We start from the raw sequence: 22,388 nt of genomic DNA, 5'->3' as shown, positions 1-22,388 counted from the left end.
GCCTCCGCCCGCGGCCCGGCCCCGCCGCGCTCACCTGCGACCCGCGGGCGGGCGGGCGGGGGCCGCACAGCCCCGGGCGGGCGGGGGCGGCCCCGCGGGGCGGGGGCGGCTCCTCGGGGCCTCGCGCGGGGCCCGGTCGCGGCGGCGCGCGCGCTCCGCCCTCAGCGCCGGTGCCGCCGCCGCCGCCAGACACCGACCGGGACCCGGCCACGGGAGGGGGCGGCGCGGGCGCACTGCGCATGCGCGCTCCCGACGCGCAGCGCCCCCTCCGAGAGCGCGAGCGCGCGCGGGCACGCGGACGCGGCGCCGGGAGCGCGCGGGTGGATCCCTGTGGGAATGGAAGGGGCGGGGCAAGGAAGGAGAAAAAGAGGGACAGAGCGCGATAAGAAAAGGGAGGCTTCCCTGACCGGGAATCGAACCCGGGCCGCGGCGGTGAGAGCGCCGAATCCTAACCACTAGACCACCAGGGAGCTATGCAAGGGTGAGTCGCTCGCTGCAGTTGAGGCTCTGCCTCGGTGGCCAGCCAGGGACAGAGTCCTGGCGACTGGAACTGGGCCTGGGCCTGCTCTGGGTCTGCGACCGTGGTACAGCGACCGGGAGCTGTAGTGGGATTGGCGGCTGGGGCACAAGGATCAGTGGGGCCTGAGGCCGCAGCTCCCCACAGGAGTTGGTGACCGTGGCACAGGGAGCACTGGGTCCGGGGCTGTGACACGGGGATCTGCGGGACTGGGAGCAGAGCTACAGGCGAGCCGAGACGGTGGAGGAGCCGGAGGCTTGGGCTGCAGAAGGACACGGAACACCTCCAGGCCACCACCGGTGTGCTGCAGGCCTGAGGGTTCGCTGCCTTTGGGGCACTGTCAGGGCGCTCAGCCTGCTGCCCGCACACCGACCCACTTCTAAGGGTGCTTTGGGCAGCACCTGTGCCCCCGGCCCTTTCGAGAATCCCATCCCACCCACCCAGCCCCACACTGGCCTTTGGGGTCTTTAGGAAGTCAATGCAGAGTCTGTTCCCTTTAATGAAAAGGAGTGGTTACAATTAGGGCAAACGAGGTTTTAAGCTCATGACTCTGTTTTTCCCAGTTGCTCAAGTTTCCTGGCTCTCCTGGGTGTTCCCTGGGAAACGTGGCTATTTCCCAGTGTTGGGTAAAAGCACAGCTTCCACCCATCCAGTGCATTCTGGAGCAGGTGACCCTGGAATGGTGATCTCAGGAGCACTGGTTCCAGTTATCCCTCCCATCACTCCAGCATGGCCTAATGGCATGTGGCTTCTCGGTTGAGGCTCTAATGGCCTTTCCCATCTGCCTCTGACTCACGTTTTAAATAGATGAATGATGATGGATCCTATTTGCCAACAGAGTCATCACCATGAATCACACACGCACACCCTCTCCTTGCTCCAGCTCCACCCCCAGTCCAGTGCTTGCACCTTTCCCCATACAAAACACCAGCTACTTGTGGGGTTCCCCAGCACTGCCCTTGGATCTTGCACAGAGTCTGCACCCAAGAAGAGATGCTGAGCCCACCTCAGCACCCCCAGGGGTGCAGCAAGTGGGCCCAGGCTGGCACCTGTGGCCAGTACTTGGCTCTGGACTCTGCCCACTTGGCCAGGATGAGCACAGGCTTCTGCTGCTGGAGTGGTTGTGCAATCCCTCTCCGACCATAAATGTCAAATTCTGTAAGAAACACTTACAGTGGTTTTGGCTCAGGGCTGGGACATGGTGCCAGCAGGGAAAAGTGGCTCCTTCCTGGTTTTTGCAGTTAGTTACTTTTCGATTCTGCTGTTTATGTGCTTTGTGGGATGGAGCCATCTGCCCTCACCTCAGCCTGGGTGCTCTCAGCAGCACCTCTCCTCCAGGATCAGGTCTCATAGCAACCCCTCTGTCCTTAGCCCCACTTGGAGAGATGTAGTTTTACCTAGTGGAGTGATGTAGGAAAAACATCAAAATAAACACCCAAACCCCACAAATCCAAAACCAAGCCCTCATCACCAAGCAGATGCCTCAAGCCTAGTTGGGCATCCTTCCTCTGAAAACAGCACACTGAGGATCTCTGCTGGCCTCTCCACAACCTATTTGCCTGCTCTGCCCTGCACTTTTAAACTTGGAGACAGCAGCTCCCAGCTCCAGCTGTCCATCCACAACTCCCCCTGTGCCGCACTGTTCGACAGCCAGAGCTTCCACGGAGGCGACTGATTCCCTGAGGTATCACACAGTCAGGCCATGCCAGAACCACAGCTGCAGCTTTTCTACGTTAGAAATTTCTCCAGCCTCAGGTCCCACTGCCAAGGTTACTGCTGGGACTGCAGTCCCACGCTCCCAGCTCAGGAAAATAGCATGAGGAAGTTTGGAATTCACCTGCAGCACCAGTGGCGGAGTTTGCAGCTCCCCAGCCCAGAGCACAGCTTGGGAACAGTGTCCAGTATCTTGGAAAGGAAACACCAGACTGTAAATATTATTTAATACATTCCTCCATGAGAGAGCATCCACAGAGCCAGCAGACAAGCCAGAGGGATAGGATGGAATATTTCACTTGCTTCTCACCTCAGGCTGCTGCAGGCAGTTGGTATTTACCTGACTAGTTCATAACATGCACTCAAGAGAGGATTTCAGTGCTGGTAGAACAAGACAGAAGACATTCACTCCATTTTCTCCCAAAGGAATTCTTTATTGACAAGTTTTCTCAGTCTTTATTTTAAAGAGAAACAGTTCCATACCCAAGCTCCAGCAGTCCCCATTTCACTGGCTCTGTTCCTCACAGGGAGACCAGTTCCAGTCAAATGAGGAGTACCCGTGAACAACACTCTACACTCCACCTATGGCCTAGTACATCTGCCCACTAACATCTCATCCCACGTCCCCAGGTCTGCAGAGGGAGGGGTGGGGGGAAATGGAGATTAATCAAATCAGTGTCAAAACTTGCTTCTCTAAAGGGTCAGAGGCAGTTCAGTCCCTCTGGAGTGATAAACCACTAAAACTACCCAGATATGTACATAAGTTTAAAGACCTGAGTAAGTCCCACTTCGCCTCTAAGGCACAGAATTGCTCACTCTAGGTATTTCTATGTGGAGGCACCTTGCCTAGAATAAGATCAGGCCTCTAGGAGAAAACTTGGAATTTGTCAGCTCCTGAGCAATGAACCTGGACATCAAAAGAGCAAAACATCCAGCCCCTGGAGGGACTGGGTGAGCTCCATGACTCTTTGCCAGTTTTGTAAACCAAAATTAGAGCTGGGGCTTTCAACTGAGAAACCCATCCAGTCACAGCCAGATGTACCAGCTGGAGGAGTCCTCGGAGAGCAGAGCAGAGTCCCTCCAATGGTATCCATATTCCAGCCTTCAGAAATTCCTCCTCCAAGAACGAAGGGATAAGCTGAGAAGGGAGAAGCAAGTTTCATACACTCGGGAAACAGAGTGCACCACTGAATTTAACACAAGAACTGGCTTTATAAACATGCTGCTATGACTGCATGATGCAAAACTCCAGTGCTCAACAACCAGCTTTAGAACCCTTGCAGTCTCCTCTACAGAAAATAAATCAAAACAAGTAAAGCATAAGTGATGTAAGGCTTGCAATTCAACTTCAGAGTCCAAGGGAGCATTGCCCTAATATGCCAAAGCTTTTTTTTTTTTTTTGTCTTTAAAGTTTATTTCTTTAAAGTTCATTACATTTAAAAATAAAGATTCTTAGTTTTGTTAAAGCTAGAGCATTAGTGTAACAACGAGGCAGCTGCTAAGTGAAGTTTACCTTTTAGGAGCCCAGAAAAAAACCCAACTGTTTACCCCATTTACTTGACAGCTCCAATGACAGCCAGAGAAAACAGTAACAGGAGAAGCCTGGGAGCTCCCAGAGTACCCCACACAAACAGAGCCAGAAGCTGAAGCTAAGGTGCCCATGCACTTGGCTTCTCCAGTTACTGCCTTCTTCATGCTGCTCAGGGCCATGTAGCTGCTCCAAGCTATGTCAGACAAGGGAAAAGTCTTTTCATCCACAGCAGTGGCATTTCTGAGCTACTTTAAGGAAACTCCAGCTTACATGCTCTCCCAAAAGGACAGCAGTGATACATTTAATCTACAAACTTTAGTGTAAAATATTATTTGTGTACAAAACTTTGCATTCTCTTTATTTGACTTGGCTCCAGCAGCAGTGTCTATGAATGAAGGATGGATGTCTCCAGACTGGCTCTCAGCCCCTTCTTGGATTTGCATGTTGTTGCTGTGGTGAAGGTTTGGGAGGGAGGGGGTTCTTCCAGTTGTGCACAGCTGTGCAAAGCCACATCCAGGTCTAGAAGGGAGCGTTGTCTTGTGGAGGCTTGTCCCCAGCTCCAGAGGGGGAGTGGAGGCCATCAGTGCTGTTTTCCCTGCTGCCCACCACTCGGGACTGGAAGGAGAGAAGAGAGTGAGGACAACAAGAAAGCAGCACTGGGAATACCAAGTCAATTCCCCCTTGTCGAGGTCACCTACTGTAGCCAAGACTTCACATATCTGAGAGGCCATTTGCCCGAATACTAGTCTACAAGAAAAACATTGCAGAAATTAAAGTTTCTGCACAAGGTTTCACACTGTGTTTACAAGACAAAGCAGAGTGTTACCTTTATGGTCCCAACTCTATCTTCAAAGGACTTGAAGGTTGCAGAATTCCTTGAAGAAAGAAGAGGGGAGAAAAAAAACAATATGTCAAGACAAGTTAGTTCTTAACCATATCAAATGGCACAGTGTGACTGGGGTCTGTGGCCATTCCCTGCAATGACACTATCACCAGCTCCTCACAGCCTTTAACACAAATCTCTCAAGCACACCAGGCAAGGACACCACATCAAAACTCTAAAGGAAAACATTTATACCATGCACAGTCCACTGAGTTGCTCAAGCTAATTTGTTGAGGAAAACAAGTCCTAGTCCACAGGGAATCAAGGCATGGTAAGTAGAGAAGAAACCAGCTCTTTAAAAAACTTCCAACTAAAAACATTTTATTTTAAATAGTGGAAAGGGAAAGCTGAGAAAGGTTTAAAACAAAGGCTTCAGTTTCCTGTATCACATCCCATCACATCACATGGGGAGGAAGGGGAAGGGCCATGTACCTGCACCTATTAGGGGTTTCATTTCTACAGGGGTGATCATTTACATCAGGAAATGCTCACGAAAACCACTGTGTAATAAATTAACCAGAGCATTTCATATTTCTAGCAAAGAAAACCAGGTCAGTTGCTTGACAACCCAACAAGCTGCTTCACTGGCAAAGGATTTCAGAGAGTGCTCTGTACTGAGCTCCCAGACCAGGCAATTACTCATAGAACTGCTCCCCCGGGCCAGGCTGCGGGAGCGCTGTGAGATGACTTGCCTCATCTCAGTTATTTTTGTTCCAAGGAATTGCTTTATATTTGCAACCATAAAACCACCTCAGTTGATCTGGAAAGAGGATGAACACAGAGAGTTCTGTGGGCTTTGTCCAGCCCTGGCAGTCATTTCTCCTGCAAGGAGATCACAACCTAAGGCACTCTGAGGGAAGGCTGAGGAGAGGGCTCCCGTTAGGATTCACCTCGGTGTCAGCAATGGCTGTGCCATACATCGTGACACAACTGTAATCCTGCCCTTCAGGGACCTCTGAAAGCTGCAAGCTTCAACCAGACTTTGGTACAGGTGCAACACTGCACTTAGTCCAAGACAAGACAAGTTCTAATAACCTTAAGAGATATTTAAAAGCCCTTTAAATAGTCAATCGGCAGGCTGTGGTTAATCCATGCTTGCAGAGGGAACATCTTGAGAAAGGAGCCAGTTGTCCAAGTCAGAACAAACCCCCCAGCAGTGATGGAGGCAGCTGTTCTCCCCCCAGCCCCACTCAGGAGACACAGGCATGGGCTACATTACCTCATGGCTGGCATACTTATCGAGTGGCGGATGGAGTAGCCGCTGCTCGGAAGCGTTTGGGACAAGGAGGAAAAAGTTAATGACAATCTGACACCGTGCAAAAGCAGCCTAACCCCGGGTCTGAAGCACTCACTGTCCACACACAGGCTGCTGTGGACAACCCAAGTGGTAGGGGCCAGCCATCTCTCCCCTTGTTTAACAGCTGCAGCCCCAAATTTAGTTTTCCAGACACAGGATAGCCAGTATTTAACTGCAACTGTGATACGAAAGTCAATCCCAGGGCACTGGCTTGTGGTAGATTTCTCAATCTGTGTCAAAAGTTTAGGGATGGCTTAAATAACCAGCTTCCCCTTTAAGGTCGGCAAGGGTCTGGCACAGAAATAAATGCTTTTAGAGCCTTGAAGAGTATCTTACCTAAGGGAATGTGAGATGGAGTGAGCCCTGGGAGAGGCCACAGGCAGCAGAAAGAAAAAGGAAGGAATGGTCAGAAACTTGTGCAGAGCTAAACACCAAACGCAGGGACACGGTTACAGAATCATGGGACAGTAAAGTCAACTACCCAGGAGGAAGCCTCTCAAAATAAATCACAGGAGAAAGCAAAAAAAAAAAAATGCTTTTCATTTACTCCAGACAAACTAAGATGTTTCTCAAATAGCAATAACAACACCTACATCAACTTTGAAGCCAGCTGGGGAGGGAAAGGAGTAGATGTGCACAGCAAACCAAAACATTTTAACCACCCCTACCCATTGCTTTCACATATTTTTTTAAAGCACTTTTTCTAAACTGAAGGTTCCACCAAGCACCAGCTATATTGGTAGAGATACCTCCACTCCCCATTTCCCCCTGTGATGTCTCATACAAAGGCAGCATTGCTCAGACTTTTGGTGAGGACTTGAGTAAGGGCAAACTGCAATGGATACCTACACGTTATCTTGCCAAACCTGCAAATCTCAAAGTTACAGTTCAGAGAACAAATGCACTGCAGGTTAAAAAATACAAGATTAAAGGTATCATGTTTACCCTGTCACTTGGTTGCCCATTTTTAGGATGGGATTTTGCAATGCAATAGTATCTCAGCAGTCTGAAACAAGAGACTGAGTTTTCCTACTTCTATTAGGAAGATTACCAGAATGCTCTAAAGGAGCTTCTCCTGCCAGAGCAGTGTTTTATTCCACTTAAATATAATTTTTGTCTCTGCAGTAGGAAGCAGTCATGGCAAGCTGGACGTGAAGTACTTGGCAACGAGTACAAGGGTTTTTCCTGACAGCCAGAGCAAAGATGTTGGGCTCTGTGGTTTCATTTCCCCATATATCCAAATCAGCTCTTTGGCAAGGCAGATGCCTTGAAATGTTGCCTTTGCATGTGAAATAAATTAACTTTCTACTTACTCTTGCTTAAAGGAGAACAACACAGATAACACATCCATGCACCATGCTGCTCCATACAGAATACCACAAGCACTGGTTCCTTGTTCAGTATCTTGGCCTGGACCTAGCAGTAACTCTTTTCCTCCTTCCATAAGGATTGAAAGTTTCCATAAATTCCAGAATCTGCAGGCCCTTTGGGTTAAGGCTAACCTTTCATAATGAATTTGCTCGTAGCATTATGTACAGCAGCAAACTTCATCAGATACCATGAAGTGCACAGGTGGACACAAACCCACAAACCAACAAAAAGAAAACACTTCCAATTTTGCAGTTTACCAGAACTGGTAAAATGCAGGAACAGAATGTCTAAAATCTAAAAGCCAATTTACTTTTTAACTGTAGGTGGAGATAACAGAGACATCTGAACAGGGCAAGATTTGAAAAAATCCCACCCACTAAGGAACACTTCCTCCTCTTAGAGCAATCCAGTAGAACATTAATGCAGAGAGCACAGGGTTAACAGCATTAACTTCCCAAGGTTAAAATCCACACAGCAAAATTATTTTGATCAGAACACAGCAAGTCAAAAGATTTAGCATGTTACTTGTATTTAAAAAAAATTTGATCCAAGCATTTTTAATGGAATTAGGTCTACACCCTTGGTGTATTGGAGGCTCTGTCCCATTCATCAGGTCTTCCTTGCATTTATCAACCGGTGAAGGCTGACTAAACAAGGAAATCCCCTCTGTTATCTCAACACTTCCAGTGCTGGAAAATAAACTCGCTTTACAAGTGAATTTATAGTGTAAGAAGGAAAAAACTAGAGTACAATAATGGAGGTCAGTGTAGGCTACAATGCCTGTAAGAGAGATTCTCTGGGAACAGAGATCATCCCACTCGTTCAGAGCAGTGATCACAGCAATACAACAGACTTCACTCCTCATCAGCTCTGACCACATATCAGAACATCAGAGTTCATCTGGCAAGGGTGAAAAGTGGGACAGTTCCTGCAAAACCTTATGCTCAGAGTTAAGCCTTCTTCAGTATCAGAAATAGGAAGACTTGGATGCAGCACAGGAGATAGAAGTCTGTTTATATATGCAGAGAAAAACTGAAAGTCGTAAAAAAAAAATCATTACTGTGTTCCCCCACAGGGCCACATATACAAATCCTGCTGAAATAACTTTGGCAGGGACTCCCAAATGATAAGGCAGAAGCTGCCTCTATTTCATAACACCTCACCCAAGGTATTAGTTATAAAAAGGAATGCAGATGTTGAAGCTGGGAAAAACCATTGCTGCAAAGGCCTGGCTCATGCCTGGGCCAGTTGATTACATGGCCAGTTTTTCACATCCAGCTCTGCCACCAGGAAAGCACCCCAGTATACCCTCCCTCCATCACCTGCTACTGGGATGGCACAAACATTTCAGCAGCTGCATGACCTGCATTCTCCCAGCTCAAAAACAGGCAGGACCAAGCCTGTCAAAACAGCTTCTGCCTGTGGCAACCCTGGTTCAGGAGTTCCCCATCCCAAAAAAAGCACAGTTCCCATTCCTCTGCTGCAATAGTCTGGCCATACTGCAGAAACCAGGCCCCAAATTCACTTATCAGTTTGGCAAAATGTGCTCCCACCATATCTTGTGACAGTATCTGTGATTACATGAAAGTCTCTTTTTCCAGCAGACTAGGGAGTTTCCAGGGAAGAAAAGTTACAACTTGAATGCTGGAAAGGGTAGGAAGCCAGCTAGTCCTCTGCCAAATTCAGAGGTGTGAGCTACTTAAAACACCAGAAAATACCCTCCAGGAACACAGTAACTAACTCACTGAGGACAGAACCAGAATAAATCAGTACTATGTGATCAGAGGCCAACAAGTTCTTACCACTCGGATACTCCCAGCCACAGTGGAATAGGAAATTCCCTACAAAGAATGACAGCTACCCATTTAATCCAAGGTTTGAGACAGCATGTTAAATACAAGTTCTAAATACCCTTCCATAGTAACCTAGACGGGCTGTACATCCAGAATTAGCTCTCAAATCCAAGAAAAACATGGTCAAGTGATTGTGCATGAAGAATGTGGATGTTACCATTAAGTGGGGAAGAAATCTTTAGCTTAAAGTTCTGAGGAGCAGGTAAATCACCAATTCTAACCTTGGATTTTGTACAACTGAGAAACTCACAGAGCAAGAACCTCAGCCCAGAGAACCTGTCCCTCTTGCCAGTCTGGAGAGGTTCAAATTTGCAATTATTTCAGCAGTCATCTACTTAAGAAATGGGGATAACCCCAACCACAGAATAAGTTTTTTACGTTGTCATAATCTTCTGAATCAAATGATATTTTCCAACCAACATGATATAACTGTGCCTGGAAGACATGCTGCCCTTCTCCACGGAATGTCAACACCCGGGGCTTGAAACCACATGGAATGCAGCAAACAGACTTTTCCCTTTATGCTTTTAATCATAACAGAGCACAGGAGGGATGACCCCTCTCTTATCTAAAGCAGTTACACTGAGAAAACATGCCTCCATAATCCAGAAAGGAATGGAAAAGGGAAATTTTAATTCTAATTTCTTACATATGATATAAAAGCTGCAGTGAATCCACATGATGGTAAAAGGAGGAAGGCTGCTAAAAATATTTGTTCAGCTCTCCTAAACCAAACGTAAATGTCTTAGAACATGCTTATTTCCTCAGTAAGTCTTCAATAAGTGTTCAATCTGTCCTAGACTACAATGCACAGGGCCACACAGAAGGTGGCAGTCCATCAACAGCAACATGCTGCCAACTAAGCAGAAAAATAGAAAAAAGTCTAGTTATTGTCTAAAGTCCAATTCCTGTTTGAAACCAAGATCAAAGCACCGGAGTGCAAAGCAGAAATCTTACCTCATGTCACCAAGCTTCCTGCTGATAACAGAACCTACATTGGAAAGGGCTGCTGAAGTCTTCTGTCCTGCCTGGGAAAGGGTTTCCTGGGTCTTCTTGTAACTACATGGAAAAAAAAAATCATAAATTGAACTAACAGGTTGGATCCAAAAGTGTCCCCCCAATTTCAAAAAAGGACCCCAGATTAAAGGAAAGAAGCTGGGTTAGTGAGCTGCACTGACTTCACTGAAAGACCCACTTCCAGATTTGGATATATCCAAATACTTCAAGTCTTACAAAAGCAGCAAGTGTAGGATTAACCTTTCCATATGCTTACCTTATACTTCAGACCATATGTTCTTAAATCTAACAAACAACTGCTAAAAACCAAAGCAGAACCAATTTTACACATGGAAGCTCTAATGCCACAGCACTGTAGTCTAATTGCTCTGCAACCATCTTTTTGTGTCCTGGAGAAAATAAATCTAGGAACCTATTCCATACTAACCTTTCAGCCTTGAGGAAGCCATAGCATTTGTTGTGGGGTTATGTTTTAGAGGAAAGAGGCAAGAAGCAAGACCATCATCACCATACAGAAAAGAAATGCAGGAATCAGCATTAGCTCTACAGCAGCAATTTAGAAATAAATTGGTAGAGAAGTTTCCTATCAGTTACCATTAACCACAATAGGTAAGAAGTCTGACAGCTTTTATTTGTCAGCTGATTATTTGAGTTTATACCTGAGCTGGAGACATTTGAGAATCTTTGTTTCCTTCAGATGAGACTAATCTCAGGAACAAAGATTCTTTGTGTCACTTTCATTAATTCATTCTCTCTAAACTATTCTACAGTTGATGATTAACATCTAGATTTATGTCATTCTTCAGACTACAAAGAAAAGACTCAGGCTGGAAAACAAGTTCAACATTTTAAACTTTTCTTATTCCAAATATTTCAGCTTGAGATTATTTTTTTGCCTGGTGAGGACAATTAGGAGAATGACATTATAAACACCTTAATGTTCTCTCATGCCTGAGCTCCCTGACTACAAACATCACAGTGACAGATGACTTACTCACATCTCCTTCTCTCTAGGCAGAAGCACATGGACAGCACCACAGCACCAGAACTGGATTTGAGCAACTCCAATTACAACATGTTGGTTTGCTGGGTTTTTGTTTTGTTTTTTTCAATACCACAGCCAAGTATTTCTGAATCACAAATATACACAACAATTAGGCAGAACAGGGCAAAACTGTATCAGCTTTTCCTTCCTTCTTCCTTCTTCTCAGAGAGAATTCCTATAACCTATACATTTTTCAGATCAATTCTTCTTGAAGTCAACAGCTCCAGAAGAACCTGAGTGAACCCCAACAGCAAAGCCTCAACATTTCCTCTGCACAGCACAATTTTCTGCACCTTAGCACAATTTAGGAGTGAACTGATCAGCTTGAAGGTTGCTTGACCTCATACAGGGATTGCCTTCCTATTGCAACCAGTGTGTGTGAGGAGGATCTCAAACCCTGCCTTCAGCAGCCAGGCTCCTCCCTGGCTGAGCCCTGTCATGGGATTTGATTTACAGCTGCCTAACAAATATCCCTCATGCTCACCAAAGTATGCAGTGCTGACTCTATGTCTGCTTGGCACTCAGAGCTCAGCACTGAGGAATGGTTTACAGCCTCAAAGGACACCATCATGCCATTCACACTGCAAAATCCCAGGTATTATGCCCAGCTTCAGCAGATGAAGGCCAGAGGTTTTCCAGTCGTGTTTTCCACACCTGACTGCAGAATTTTTAATATAACCAAGGAACAAGCACTTGGGTGCTGTTCCTCCTGCCTAAATGTCTTCCTTCCACCAGCACAACAATTGCTGTGCTGGCACAGCAATCTAGATCAAGGCAAAGATCTGGATTAAATATAAACTTGGAAGCACAAAAAAGCAGCAACTGGATCAGATGGCCAGCCTAGTCCTGCATCCACAGCTCCCACACACACGTACACACCTCACTGCTGCCAGGCAGGAGATAGAGCAAGAAGCACAGGGAGATGAGCAGCTCTGTAACCCAGAACTGCCACCACGTACACATGTGCAGCTGCAGCTGTGACAGCCAGGGATCAGCTTATACAAGGCTTTAATGCAACTTAACTACACCCAGCCCTGACCTAGATGTTGCAACTCTTCTCCTGCAAGTGCCACAGCCTGGTTTTCCACGGGTGTAAATTCACAAACACTCACTTTCTTCCCTTAGCCCCAGCACAAAGCACAATGGAACAATCCAAATCTGGGAGTAATAAATATAAGCTCTGGCTAATACCCTGCTTTACTCATAGGCAATTGGCTGCAGCAGAAGCCACAGAGATGATCTCTGCCCTGTGCTGTTCATCCTGTGGTATTCCAACATTTCACTGCACCCCTCTCCTATAAACCCTGCCAGGAAGGAGTGAAATCTGTACCCTCAAATCCTCCTTTATCCATTAACACCAGCTTCCTCTCCCTTGCTTTTTTCCAGCAATCACCATGTGAGCTGTCTGGCTAAAGACACAAACCATGTAAGTCACCTCACATTCTGGATCTAGGAACAGACTGGAGTGGGTTTTGCCTGTTTATGTACTGCTTGCAGAGGGAATGGCAAACACCAGGAAATTCCATAGCACAGAAAAGCACCATAAGGTCAGGAGTCAGGTCCATTCCTAGTTTCCTAAAGAGCCTTGTTAGTTACAGAGCAGAGCAGCACTGAAACAGGAAACACGATCCATTTGCATAAAAAACCCCAAGACATATTAATAAAACCTCACCCTTGGACTTCTTGAACTTGCCTTTCTGCACTCACTGAACTTTAGAGAAGTAGAAATTCTGATTGATTTCTGAAATGTTGCTGGAATCTTTCAACCCCCTCACATCTCTGTTTCTTGCCAGCGCCAACTGTCACTCTGTCCACCGCCAGTGCAAGCAGGAAAGCTAAGGTGCCACAGCTCTTCAGGCCCCAAGTGCTCCACAGAAGCACATTTCCGTCACATTTCTGGTGCTTATGAAGTACAAAGAAACAGATACAACCAGAAGTTTTCTACTCTAGCAGGCACACCCAGGGAGGGACTCTCAACACCGCTGGAGTCAGCCACTGTCAGCAAGCACAAAAACCAAGGTCATTCTACTTGGCAAGTGAAATGGTGACAGTTTACAGCTTCTTAATCTTTAAAACACAGTTGAAAGTAGACCTACATACTTTGAAGTTTTTTCTGCTACTCCTGCATTTTATCTCTGCTCCTCTTTCACCCGTGTTAAGAAGAAAACCATGCATTCACACATGCTGCTGATAACCAGCCAGCTGCAAGGACTGCATTTTATACCCACTCTAGAGAACAGGAAAAGCTGGCTCACATCTAAGACCTACCTCCCCAGTTTAAATCAGCTCAGAAAATAAAGACAAAACCTACCTGCACCTACTGCAGCACTATAAGGGAGTGCCCTACATACTGTGGGAAAGGCACAGTGAAAAGGACAAAGGCCAACTTCCATAATATCCTTCCATAATTTAGTCCAGATGAGAATTTAATTTCAGGCATTTAATAAAAGCACATCTTAAGAGAAATTTGCATTCAACAACTGGAGTAAAATAGCTGTGAGGTTTAACCTGTGTGAGTCCATTTGTAGCCCCAACATGACAGGAAGCTGCCCTGGCCACTACAGTTTTATTCTCATCAGGTACCACAGCAGAAAAGCAAAGCTCCTGCTCCCTGCAGAGCAGGGAGTTTCAGCCAGGGTAGCTGAGACGAGACAGGCATTCATAGAGTATCACTTGGATACTGACCTGAGGAAAAGCTCTCTCTCCCAGAAGAGGCATTTATTGGGTTAAAAAAAGTAAAAGCTAGGAAAGATAAATGTCCAGGTAGATCTAGTGAAAGCAGAGCAGGGGCACAGCAGTTAGTGGCAGCAGACTGGCAGAGGAAAGCATTTGTTAAGGCTGAAGGTTAAGACACTCACGCTTCTGATTGAGTTAATTTTTCATTCCAGTCCTCCAGTGTGCTGCTGGCTGAAAGATATCTACAAACATAACTGAGGTTAGAGACAGCTCCAAGATTCACTGCAGATGCTTCTTCTGACATTTTCCACATTATTAGTGACTCTTTACACTTACAGTATCAGAGGCTTTATTTCTCTGACAACAGCTTCAGCCTCTCTGGTAAAGCCAGAAGGAAAAGAATTGTTTGAGAGGCAGGGAGACACCTAACCCCAGTTTCTTTTGTTTAAGCATGTTCAAACTGAGCACAAAGAAGCAAAGCCTGCAATTTAAAAGGTGTCAGGAAATGAAATACTTTGCATCTTCTGCTCCCTTCCCACATGTTCTGTTGCTGGTCTGTATTAAAAGCACAGAGCAGTGGACTGATCTTAAAGCCAAAAAAATCAAACTGCCACACCCAAAGGTGTATTTTACCAATACAGCAGGAACCAGACAAACAATTAAACTTCCATTTTTCTGATCTTTAGAAATCATGTTTCTCTATACAAAAACAATACCTTAAGAGTTGCAACAACTAACACTGGAGATACAGAACACACATACACTACATAAGGTGGCTGCTCCCACCTCAGACAGAACACAGAGGTGCCCAGAGGAGGGGACTTAGCACCCAGAATTCACTTGCCCCAATTAGATCAGTGCCACCTAATGATGTGATGCTTCAAATCATGTTTTCCTCTTAGCTAAATTATTTCCTTCAACACAAGACAAAGAGAGAGAAACTTCAGCACAGAAACACTCAAGGGCTCCTTGGGTTCAGCTGTGCAGTAGGAATCAATGATTTGTGTCTAATATCAATAGAGTTATCATATAATTAAAGAATATATTCCAGAAGCAAAAGACACATGCTCTTTGTCTGCATCTGTCACCTGCTTGGATACACAGCAAAGATTAAAATTCATGGACTTCTAGTGCTGACACTGGGAAAAGGGTTACACAGCAATGCAGCAGATTCAAAAGCTCATGAACACACTGGCAGTTGCACAGCCCCTAGTTCTAGCTATGGGGAAGCACCTCCAGTCACTTCTCTCCCACGTGGCCATACAGAAAGGCAGCAGTCAAAACTGATTCCTACCACTTTCACGATGAGAAGAGAAATAGTTTCACAGTAAAGACAGAGGTTCACTAGTAAGACACCTGAAACAACAGACTAATCTACCAATTACCAGCTGAAGGGAAATTGTGGTTAAATTTTTGTCCCCTCCTTTTTTTTTTTTCTTTCTTTTCCCATACAAAATGTGGTCTGGTAACTGATTGGAATTTTTCTTCTGCAATAGCAAGACCATGACAGAGATGATGGCAGTAACATTTACTCATCTCCTCTGCAACTGAGGGATGTTTCTATCTGGAAGCCAGGCATGCTGGAAGTAACAATCCTGCTTCACCCTGCCTCCAGCTCCCAAGCAAGCCCTGATGCCTGGGAGAACAAGGAGCGGCACACATCAGGGAAGGCAGCAAGGAACAAGGAGGTGATGCTGAGGAGCCCGAGGCACTCACAAGTCAGACTGTGTCACTTTGTCATTCCACTCTCCAAGTTTCTCAGATGTTTTCACATAACTAGAAACAGAAAGTGTTAATGAATATAACTTTAATATTCATTTTTTAGAAGACAATGACACAGATTCCAGTGACAAAGGAATAACAGAAATGGGGCAGGGATAGAGGAGCGGAGATGAGGAAAGGAATAAACAGCAAGATGAACGGCTTAACAATCTGCTCTGCAGTATCACTGTCAGTAACTCCAAACCCCAGCGAAGTTACAGGAGACTTTTTAGCCTGAATGATGCCTCCATGGGTACCCAGAGTCCCTGACACCCAGTGCAGGGACAAACATTATGAATCATCCTTTGGACACTGTCAAATACAGCAGTGACCATACCCTTAATGCCTGTTCAGGAACAGTCTCACTTCACGTATTTAGGACAAGATGACTCTGGTAAAGCACACTAGTATCACAGATTTTTTTTCCTAGGAACTGCAGGCTTTTAATTCAGGCTCTACAACCCAGGGAATGCTTCTGAACTGGCACAAGCTGCAAAACTGCTCGCACTTCTCTTTGAGCCTGAGTTCAGAACAAGGTAGCAGCTGCCTGTGCCTCAAAGAACGGGCAGAAATAGGCAAACTGAACCAGTAAGTGTGATCCAGATCTCTAACACCATGGGCAAAAGCAGCCAGCAACAATTTATCCTGATCACAGATATGAAAGTCCAGCTTATGCAGACGCAAAAAGAATTTTTTTTAGGTGACTTTTACTCCAAAAACCCATCAGAAGAGGAACCTCCAGCCACTCAAAAGAGTTCTGGAATACCCTGCTGGAAAGTGTCACACAGAGTTCTAGTTAAACACAGGAGTGTCACAAGCAACACTTACGCGTTGGAGACTTGGACATCATGCCAGCTTTTGGACAGGTTTTGCTTTAGCCCATCCAAGGGTGTCAGACCCAGCTTCCTCTTCAGCTCTCCACAGTGCCTCTCTTTGGCAGCCAGAACTTGTCTGAGAGTACCAATTTCTTCTTCAACCTTAGAGAAAGGCAGATGTTTGTCTCAAATCACACTTTAGTTAGAAACTGTAAATTAAAACAAATTTTTACCTCCCCCGAAACTAGCAACATTTCATTAATTTTAAAAATTGGGAAGAACATCAGAACACAGATTAATTATTCAACTCAACATGAACTGTGTTGGAATGGGATTCCTCTCAGACTTTACCTCCATACAAGTCATTGGACTGGTGATTTAGTGACACTGAGATTAACAGAACCCATTCCTTGTATTGTAATTTCAACAGTAGACACAATTCAGTCGCCAGACCTTATTAACTAAGATTTTATCTTGTGTTTCTTTTCCTCTGATGACTTAAAGCAAAGAGTTTTTCCTCAGAGCTCTTTCTTACAACACTTTCAGAGTACTCTGGAGCTGTTTCCAGAGGCAGAGTGGGTTCATTTCTACCTTAGCTGCAGCTCAGCAAGCCCTGCATGACCACCCAGAGCAGAAAAGTCCTCCCCTGCTACAACCCACAAGTCAAAGAAACACCACAAGGTCCTCACGTGAAGGAAAGGACAACAGAGAAACAGCTGCAATCATCTTCAGCCACGTTTCAGACAGAAATGATAACTTGACCTTCAAACCCCAAAAGGTGTTCAAACTTTAGGACATTACATTACAAACCATCAGCTCTTTGAAAGCATACAGGCACCAAAAATAGCTGCCTGTAAAATCTCATAAATATTTAAGAGAAAAAGATAGGAAGAAAAGCTCATTAAATGCTCCAGTGGTTCAGTTTTCTAAGGAAAAATGGCTTTCTTCTGCTTAGTATTTGCCTGAAGTGTTTTCTCTCCACACATGGAACTAAAATCCTACACTGAGCTCATGGCATCAAAAGCCACTTGTTTCCTTAGAGCCCTAAATTAGGCTGTTCTGGGAAAGAGCAAACAACACACCACAGCGTTTGAAGTACCTGCCAGCTTTGTGCATTTTAACAATTAGCTGAGAGACCCAAAGGTAACACTGCAAAATTAAAAACCAGAAAAACAAACCCACCAACAACAAAGCACCCACAAAAAACCAGGAGCTCCTGTGGCTCGTGTTTGTTCCTTCCCAGCAGAACACAACGGGGCACAAAACAGAGCCCCCCTCACCTTGGCGAGCTCGGCTCTCAGCTCCTCCTCCTCGGCCAGAGTCAATCCCTCGGGGGCAGCGCCCCGGGCCGCGTTATCCACGGGAACATCTGTCATGGCATCCGCCAGCAGACCTTTGTTGGGAGAGTTAAGGTTGATATCTGTCGCAGACAAGGAGCAGAGGGCACTGAATAAGCGAGGCGCGTTATGCAAAGCAGTGCGGGGGATGGCAGAGCTGCGGGAAGGGGCTGCGCCGGGCAGGGGAACAGAAACCTCGGCTGGAGTTCCCTCCGCGAGCATCGATCGGAGCCGGCAGCAGCTCCGGGCATTCCGTGGCCTTACAGCTCCTGTGGCCGGAACCGCGGGTGGGGACGGGGCCCGGCGAGGGAAACGGCGTCAAGGAGTGACCCCCATCCCCGGGGCCGCGTCCCCCATCACGGCAGCGATATCTCCCGTACCGCCGTGCCCGGGCTCCCCCCCCGTGCCCGGCACCCCCCGCCGCCGGGCAGCCCATGCCCCGGCCCGTACCCTGGTTCGCGCTCTCCATGGCGCTGCCCCGGGCCCGTTCTGCCGCCGCCGCCCCCGGTGACGCGCTCAGGGCGCGCCGCCCGCCCGTTCCGGGGAGGGTCGCGGGCACAGCTCGTCACGGCCGCGTCGCCGCGGTGACGGTGACACGTGTGTCACTCCCCCTGCACCGGACACGGGGGTGACGTCATGGAGCGGTCAGCGCGGCCGGGCGGGGCCGGGATGTGCCGTGAGCGCGGCCGGAGGGCAGGGGGCAGCACCGGCACGGGGCACCGGGACAGCGGGCACGGCCCGGCACACCGGGCAGCGCCGGGACAGGGCACTGGGGACATCCCTTCCTGCCACGGCCCGACCGCTCCGTACGGCCCCAGAGCTCCGTTCTCCGCCCCAGCCTCCCCCCGGTCTCGTTAATTAGCGCTGATCATTCAGCACGGTAACGAGCCGCGCTGCCTTTCCCCTCATCCCTCCTTCGGGGTTCGGGGCTCCCGTTAGGTCCGGAGCCTTCCCGGCACCCCCAGCCCGGTCCCGATGTGCAGCTGCAGGGATCAGGTCACTGCCCGCTCCAAATGTGTATCGAAACCCGGATTCTCTCGCGGTGCCACCTGCAGTGACATCAGAGGGGGAAGCAGTGGCCGGAGAGGGAGGTCTGGCCCATGTCTGCTGCCGGCAGAGCTCGGCTCTGGTGACAGTCTGCTGTTCCCTTCGGAGGGAGTGGAGTGGGAGCCCAGACCCGCCGGCAGAACAGCCTGCAATTCCCCCTGGCTTTGACACCTGCGTCAGGGCACGGGGAAGCCCTGCACTGCTCTGCTTCCAGCTATTTTGCAATCACTTCCCTGAAAATCTCTCTGGGTTGGGGCCTCGTTTCATTTTCAGAGCCTTTTCCCCTATCTCCTTGGGCTCCCCAGTATGAGGCATAAAAAGGGAAGTGAATATAGATGGGGAAATGGAATTTGTCAGAGCCCTTTCCATCAGCACCTTGGCCACCCGAGCAGAGGGTTCACACCCACGAGAGCTCCTGGAAATGCCCTTCCTGGAGCACAGCACATGACCTTCATCTGCCTGCTTGGCCTTGGGAGGACAGGAAGCACTTTAATAGCTTAACTTTTTATGGGGGGATTTTTGAGGGGTTACTGTGAAGTTTGGAGCCTTGGTGAACACCTAATTTGAAAGCTGAGCTCAGTGGAAACCCAGGGAGTGGCCAAATGCTGAGCCCATGAGAAAAATCTGGATTTTTCCAAACTCACCAGAGCCTGAGTTCCTGAAAATCTGGCCCCGAGGGGTGGCTGCAGCAGGAGGGCTGCGGCTCACAGGGACTGCCGTGGCCTCTGCCAGCTCTGCCAGGCTCTCTGCCCACTGCCAAGTCCAGCCTCTCTGAACAGCCAGGGATCAGGCTGTGCCTCACAGGATTGCCCTCCAAAAGTCCCCTGCTCTAGCAGCTGATTTCCCTCTACCTTCAGGCACTGGCTTTTAATTAAATGCATCATGGTGCCAACTTAATCATTCAAGACCTTGAAGGGGTTGGGATGTGCAGAGTAATCCTAAATTTGGGGAGAGGGGGGAAATAAAATCCCCTTACTGTTTTTGGATCTGCTGGGGCTCTGCTGGGGCTGGGCAGGTATTTGGGGGGCAAAATATCTCTGGAAGCATTTGTTCACCCTGGCAGCCACAGCTCTGCACCTTCCACATCTCCCTAGTTCCCTTTTTGCTGCCACCGGGATTTTTGCTCGGTTGGGACTTTTTTTTGGCCGTTTGCTGGCGAAGGCAGAAATGTCAGACCTGGGGCGAGTTCCCTTCGCTGACGCCCTTCCAGCCGTGTGGAGGCGGAGGGAAGGAGGGGGCTATTTGATGGTCTCATCTGGGGGGTGATACCATCTCCCTGTGCCCAAACACCCGTGTCTCTGGAAAGCACATATCCCTGGACACCACGCTGTTTTCCTGCCCTAAACTACAAACCATTTTTTTCCCCAGCAAAACAAGGTATTGCGTGAATGGCCACGCACACGAGAAGCAGCGCCCGTGGGCATCCACAGCCGCTGCAGCTCCTGGGATGGGATGGGATGGGATGGGATGGGATGGGATGGGATGGGATGGGATGGGATGGGATGGGATGGGATGGGATGGGATGGGATGGGATGGGATGGGATGGGATGGGGATGCTCCGGGTGAGCACCGACATTCCTCAGCTGCCAGTCCCCGGTGTCTGCGCCGGGCTCGGGCAGGCGCCGCTGCTCCGTGGCTTCCCTGGAAGCCGCCGCGTTCTGGGCTCCGTGCCCCCTTTTAAAGCAAGCCCTGACCTAGATTCCCTCCCTGCCCGTGCACAGCCGCCGGGCTCTCCTCTCCTCCGCTCCTCCCGCGGCTGGAAGGGGCCCAGCGGAGCGGGCCGGGCTCTTGTTCCTTGTGCCAGTGGCATCCGCCCCGGCGGAGCGGGGAGCGAGCCGGCGCTGGCTGATACAGCTCCTATCGCCCTTTCCCGGCCCGGCGCGGTTCCCAGGCGCGAGGTGTTAATGGAGCATCCCCCGAGCAGGAGAGGCGGCCGGTGGGACTATCTCTGCTCGGCAGAGATATCACTGCCCAGAGGCATTCGTGATGGCCCACGGCCAACCTTTGGCTCTGCTTGTCCTGCCTTCATGGCAGTGTCCCCGTTCCCACTGGGCCCCAGGCATGCCCCACCTCTCAGGCTGACATTGGGGACAGCATCAGCTGAAGGGTGCACCTGGGGAGGGGAGCACACCTGGATGGCCTCCTGCAGAGTGTGGGTGCAACAAGACCCTGTTTGTCCATGCCTGTGTCCGTCCATCCATCTGTCCATCCATCCATCCGTCCATCCATCTATCCATCCATCACTTTATCCTTCCTTCCTTCCTTCCTTCCTTCCTTCCTCCCTCCCTCCCTCCCTCCCTCCCTTCCTTCCTTCCTTCCTTCCTTCCTTCCTTCCTTCCTTCCTTCCTTCCTTCCTTCCTCCCTTCCTCCCTTCCTCCCTTCCTCCCATCCATATCTCCCCATCAGTCAGCCCCACTCATGGTTATACCCCTGACCTTTCCTTGGGTCACCCACACATGCAGCCACACATGCTAACATTTACCTGGGCACTGGTGGCAAAACACACATTTAAGAGCAAAATCCAGCATTTAAAAACAGCGTGTGCACCAGCACCATGCCCCTGGGTCACAAAGGCAGGTATTGAGAGCTGGATGCATTGGAGTATCCCCTGTAATCACCCTGGGAACTGCCCAAGCCCTCCTTGCATGCCCTGAAAAAAAAAACTTTTATGCTTCAGGTGAGAAAGATCCTCTTTCCTCATCCCACAGGTGGGAATGGAGGTGCAGAGGGATGTTGGGGTTCCTCTTTCCCCATTCACCACTGGCCCCTGAGTGCTGCAGGGCATTGCCTGCTCAGTGCTGCCTTCCGCTTTTCTCCAGACCCAAAATAGCCCCGGACAGTGGGGGGATGCTGGGGGTGACACTTCCTCTTTCTGAGATGCCACTGTGGCTGCTGGGGAAGGTACAGGGACTCTCAGGTGGGGATGAGCCATGGGGATGTGGGCACAGCTGCTGGTGCTGACATCAGGCATGGATCCAGAGCATCCTCTGGATTCCCAGCTCCTTGCCTGGACTACCCCAACATCCCCCACCTTGACACCTCCCTGCCAGTGTGGGGAGTTGGTGTGAACATGCAGACCATGTGGCTGCATCCCATGGAACAGTCTGGGCTGGTTTGGGGTGCCAGCATCCCCAGGGGTTCCCCATGCCCACCTCTCCACCCCAAGCAGAAATCTGCACCCACGGGTTGCCCGAGGGGTTCCTGTTGATGTCCTGCTCTTTCCCAGAAAATGATAGTGACTCCCTGAATGGTGGCTGGGCTTTCCCACTGTCAGCTGGAGTACCCCTGTTCCCACCACAAATGCCCTCAGGAGCCGTGGGAGCAATCTCAGCTGGAGCAATTCAGACTCTTCTCCTCTGAGGCCACTTTTGAAGATCATACCCCTCTGCCTGGAAACGGGTCCCTTAATTTCTGCTGTGTTATCCCATCGCGTTTGGCTGTTCTCAGCTCCAAAACATCTCCTGAAGACACTCGGGTACTCTGTCGACCAGCAGTGCTGCCCCGACTGTGGGGTTTCTCTAGGGG

At 48.8% G+C, this 22,388-nt stretch overlaps 1 protein-coding gene and 1 non-coding gene across 13 annotated transcripts; both read right to left on the bottom strand.

Moving 5' to 3' along the window:
• Positions 1–398: 398 nt before the first annotated feature.
• On the bottom strand, positions 399–470 carry TRNAE-CUC (transfer RNA glutamic acid (anticodon CUC)). Its single transcript has one exon. It is a non-coding gene; the product is annotated as a tRNA-Glu (tRNA).
• A 2,187-nt stretch (positions 471–2,657) lies between these two features.
• On the bottom strand, positions 2,658–18,328 carry TPD52L2 (TPD52 like 2). Of its 12 annotated transcripts, none has more exons than XM_062504875.1 (9): positions 18,267–18,322; positions 17,760–17,899; positions 16,493–16,641; positions 15,620–15,679; positions 14,086–14,145; positions 10,123–10,224; positions 4,588–4,636; positions 4,460–4,508; positions 2,658–4,376 (listed from the first exon to the last, which is right to left on the bottom strand). In XM_062504875.1, the coding sequence occupies exons 1-8, from the start codon at positions 18,283–18,285 to the stop codon at positions 4,473–4,475; spliced, it is 615 nt and encodes a 204-aa protein (XP_062360859.1). In that variant the 5' UTR covers positions 18,286–18,322; the 3' UTR covers positions 2,658–4,376; positions 4,460–4,472. The 12 variants fall into 12 exon arrangements, with proteins under 12 accessions (XP_062360859.1, XP_062360855.1, XP_062360854.1 ...); XM_062504871.1 differs by lacking the exons at positions 4,460–4,508; positions 14,086–14,145 and adding exons at positions 5,864–5,905; positions 6,278–6,304; XM_062504870.1 differs by lacking the exon at positions 4,460–4,508 and having other exon boundaries at positions 17,760–17,872; positions 18,267–18,328.
• Between the last annotated feature and the right edge of the window lie 4,060 nt (positions 18,329–22,388).

Source organism: Cinclus cinclus, chromosome 18 (assembly GCF_963662255.1).
Source record: "Cinclus cinclus chromosome 18, bCinCin1.1, whole genome shotgun sequence".
Lineage (NCBI taxonomy): Eukaryota > Metazoa > Chordata > Aves > Passeriformes > Cinclidae > Cinclus > Cinclus cinclus.
Note: the sequence above shows the minus strand (reverse complement) of the source record. Positions and strands in the feature narration are given on the sequence as shown.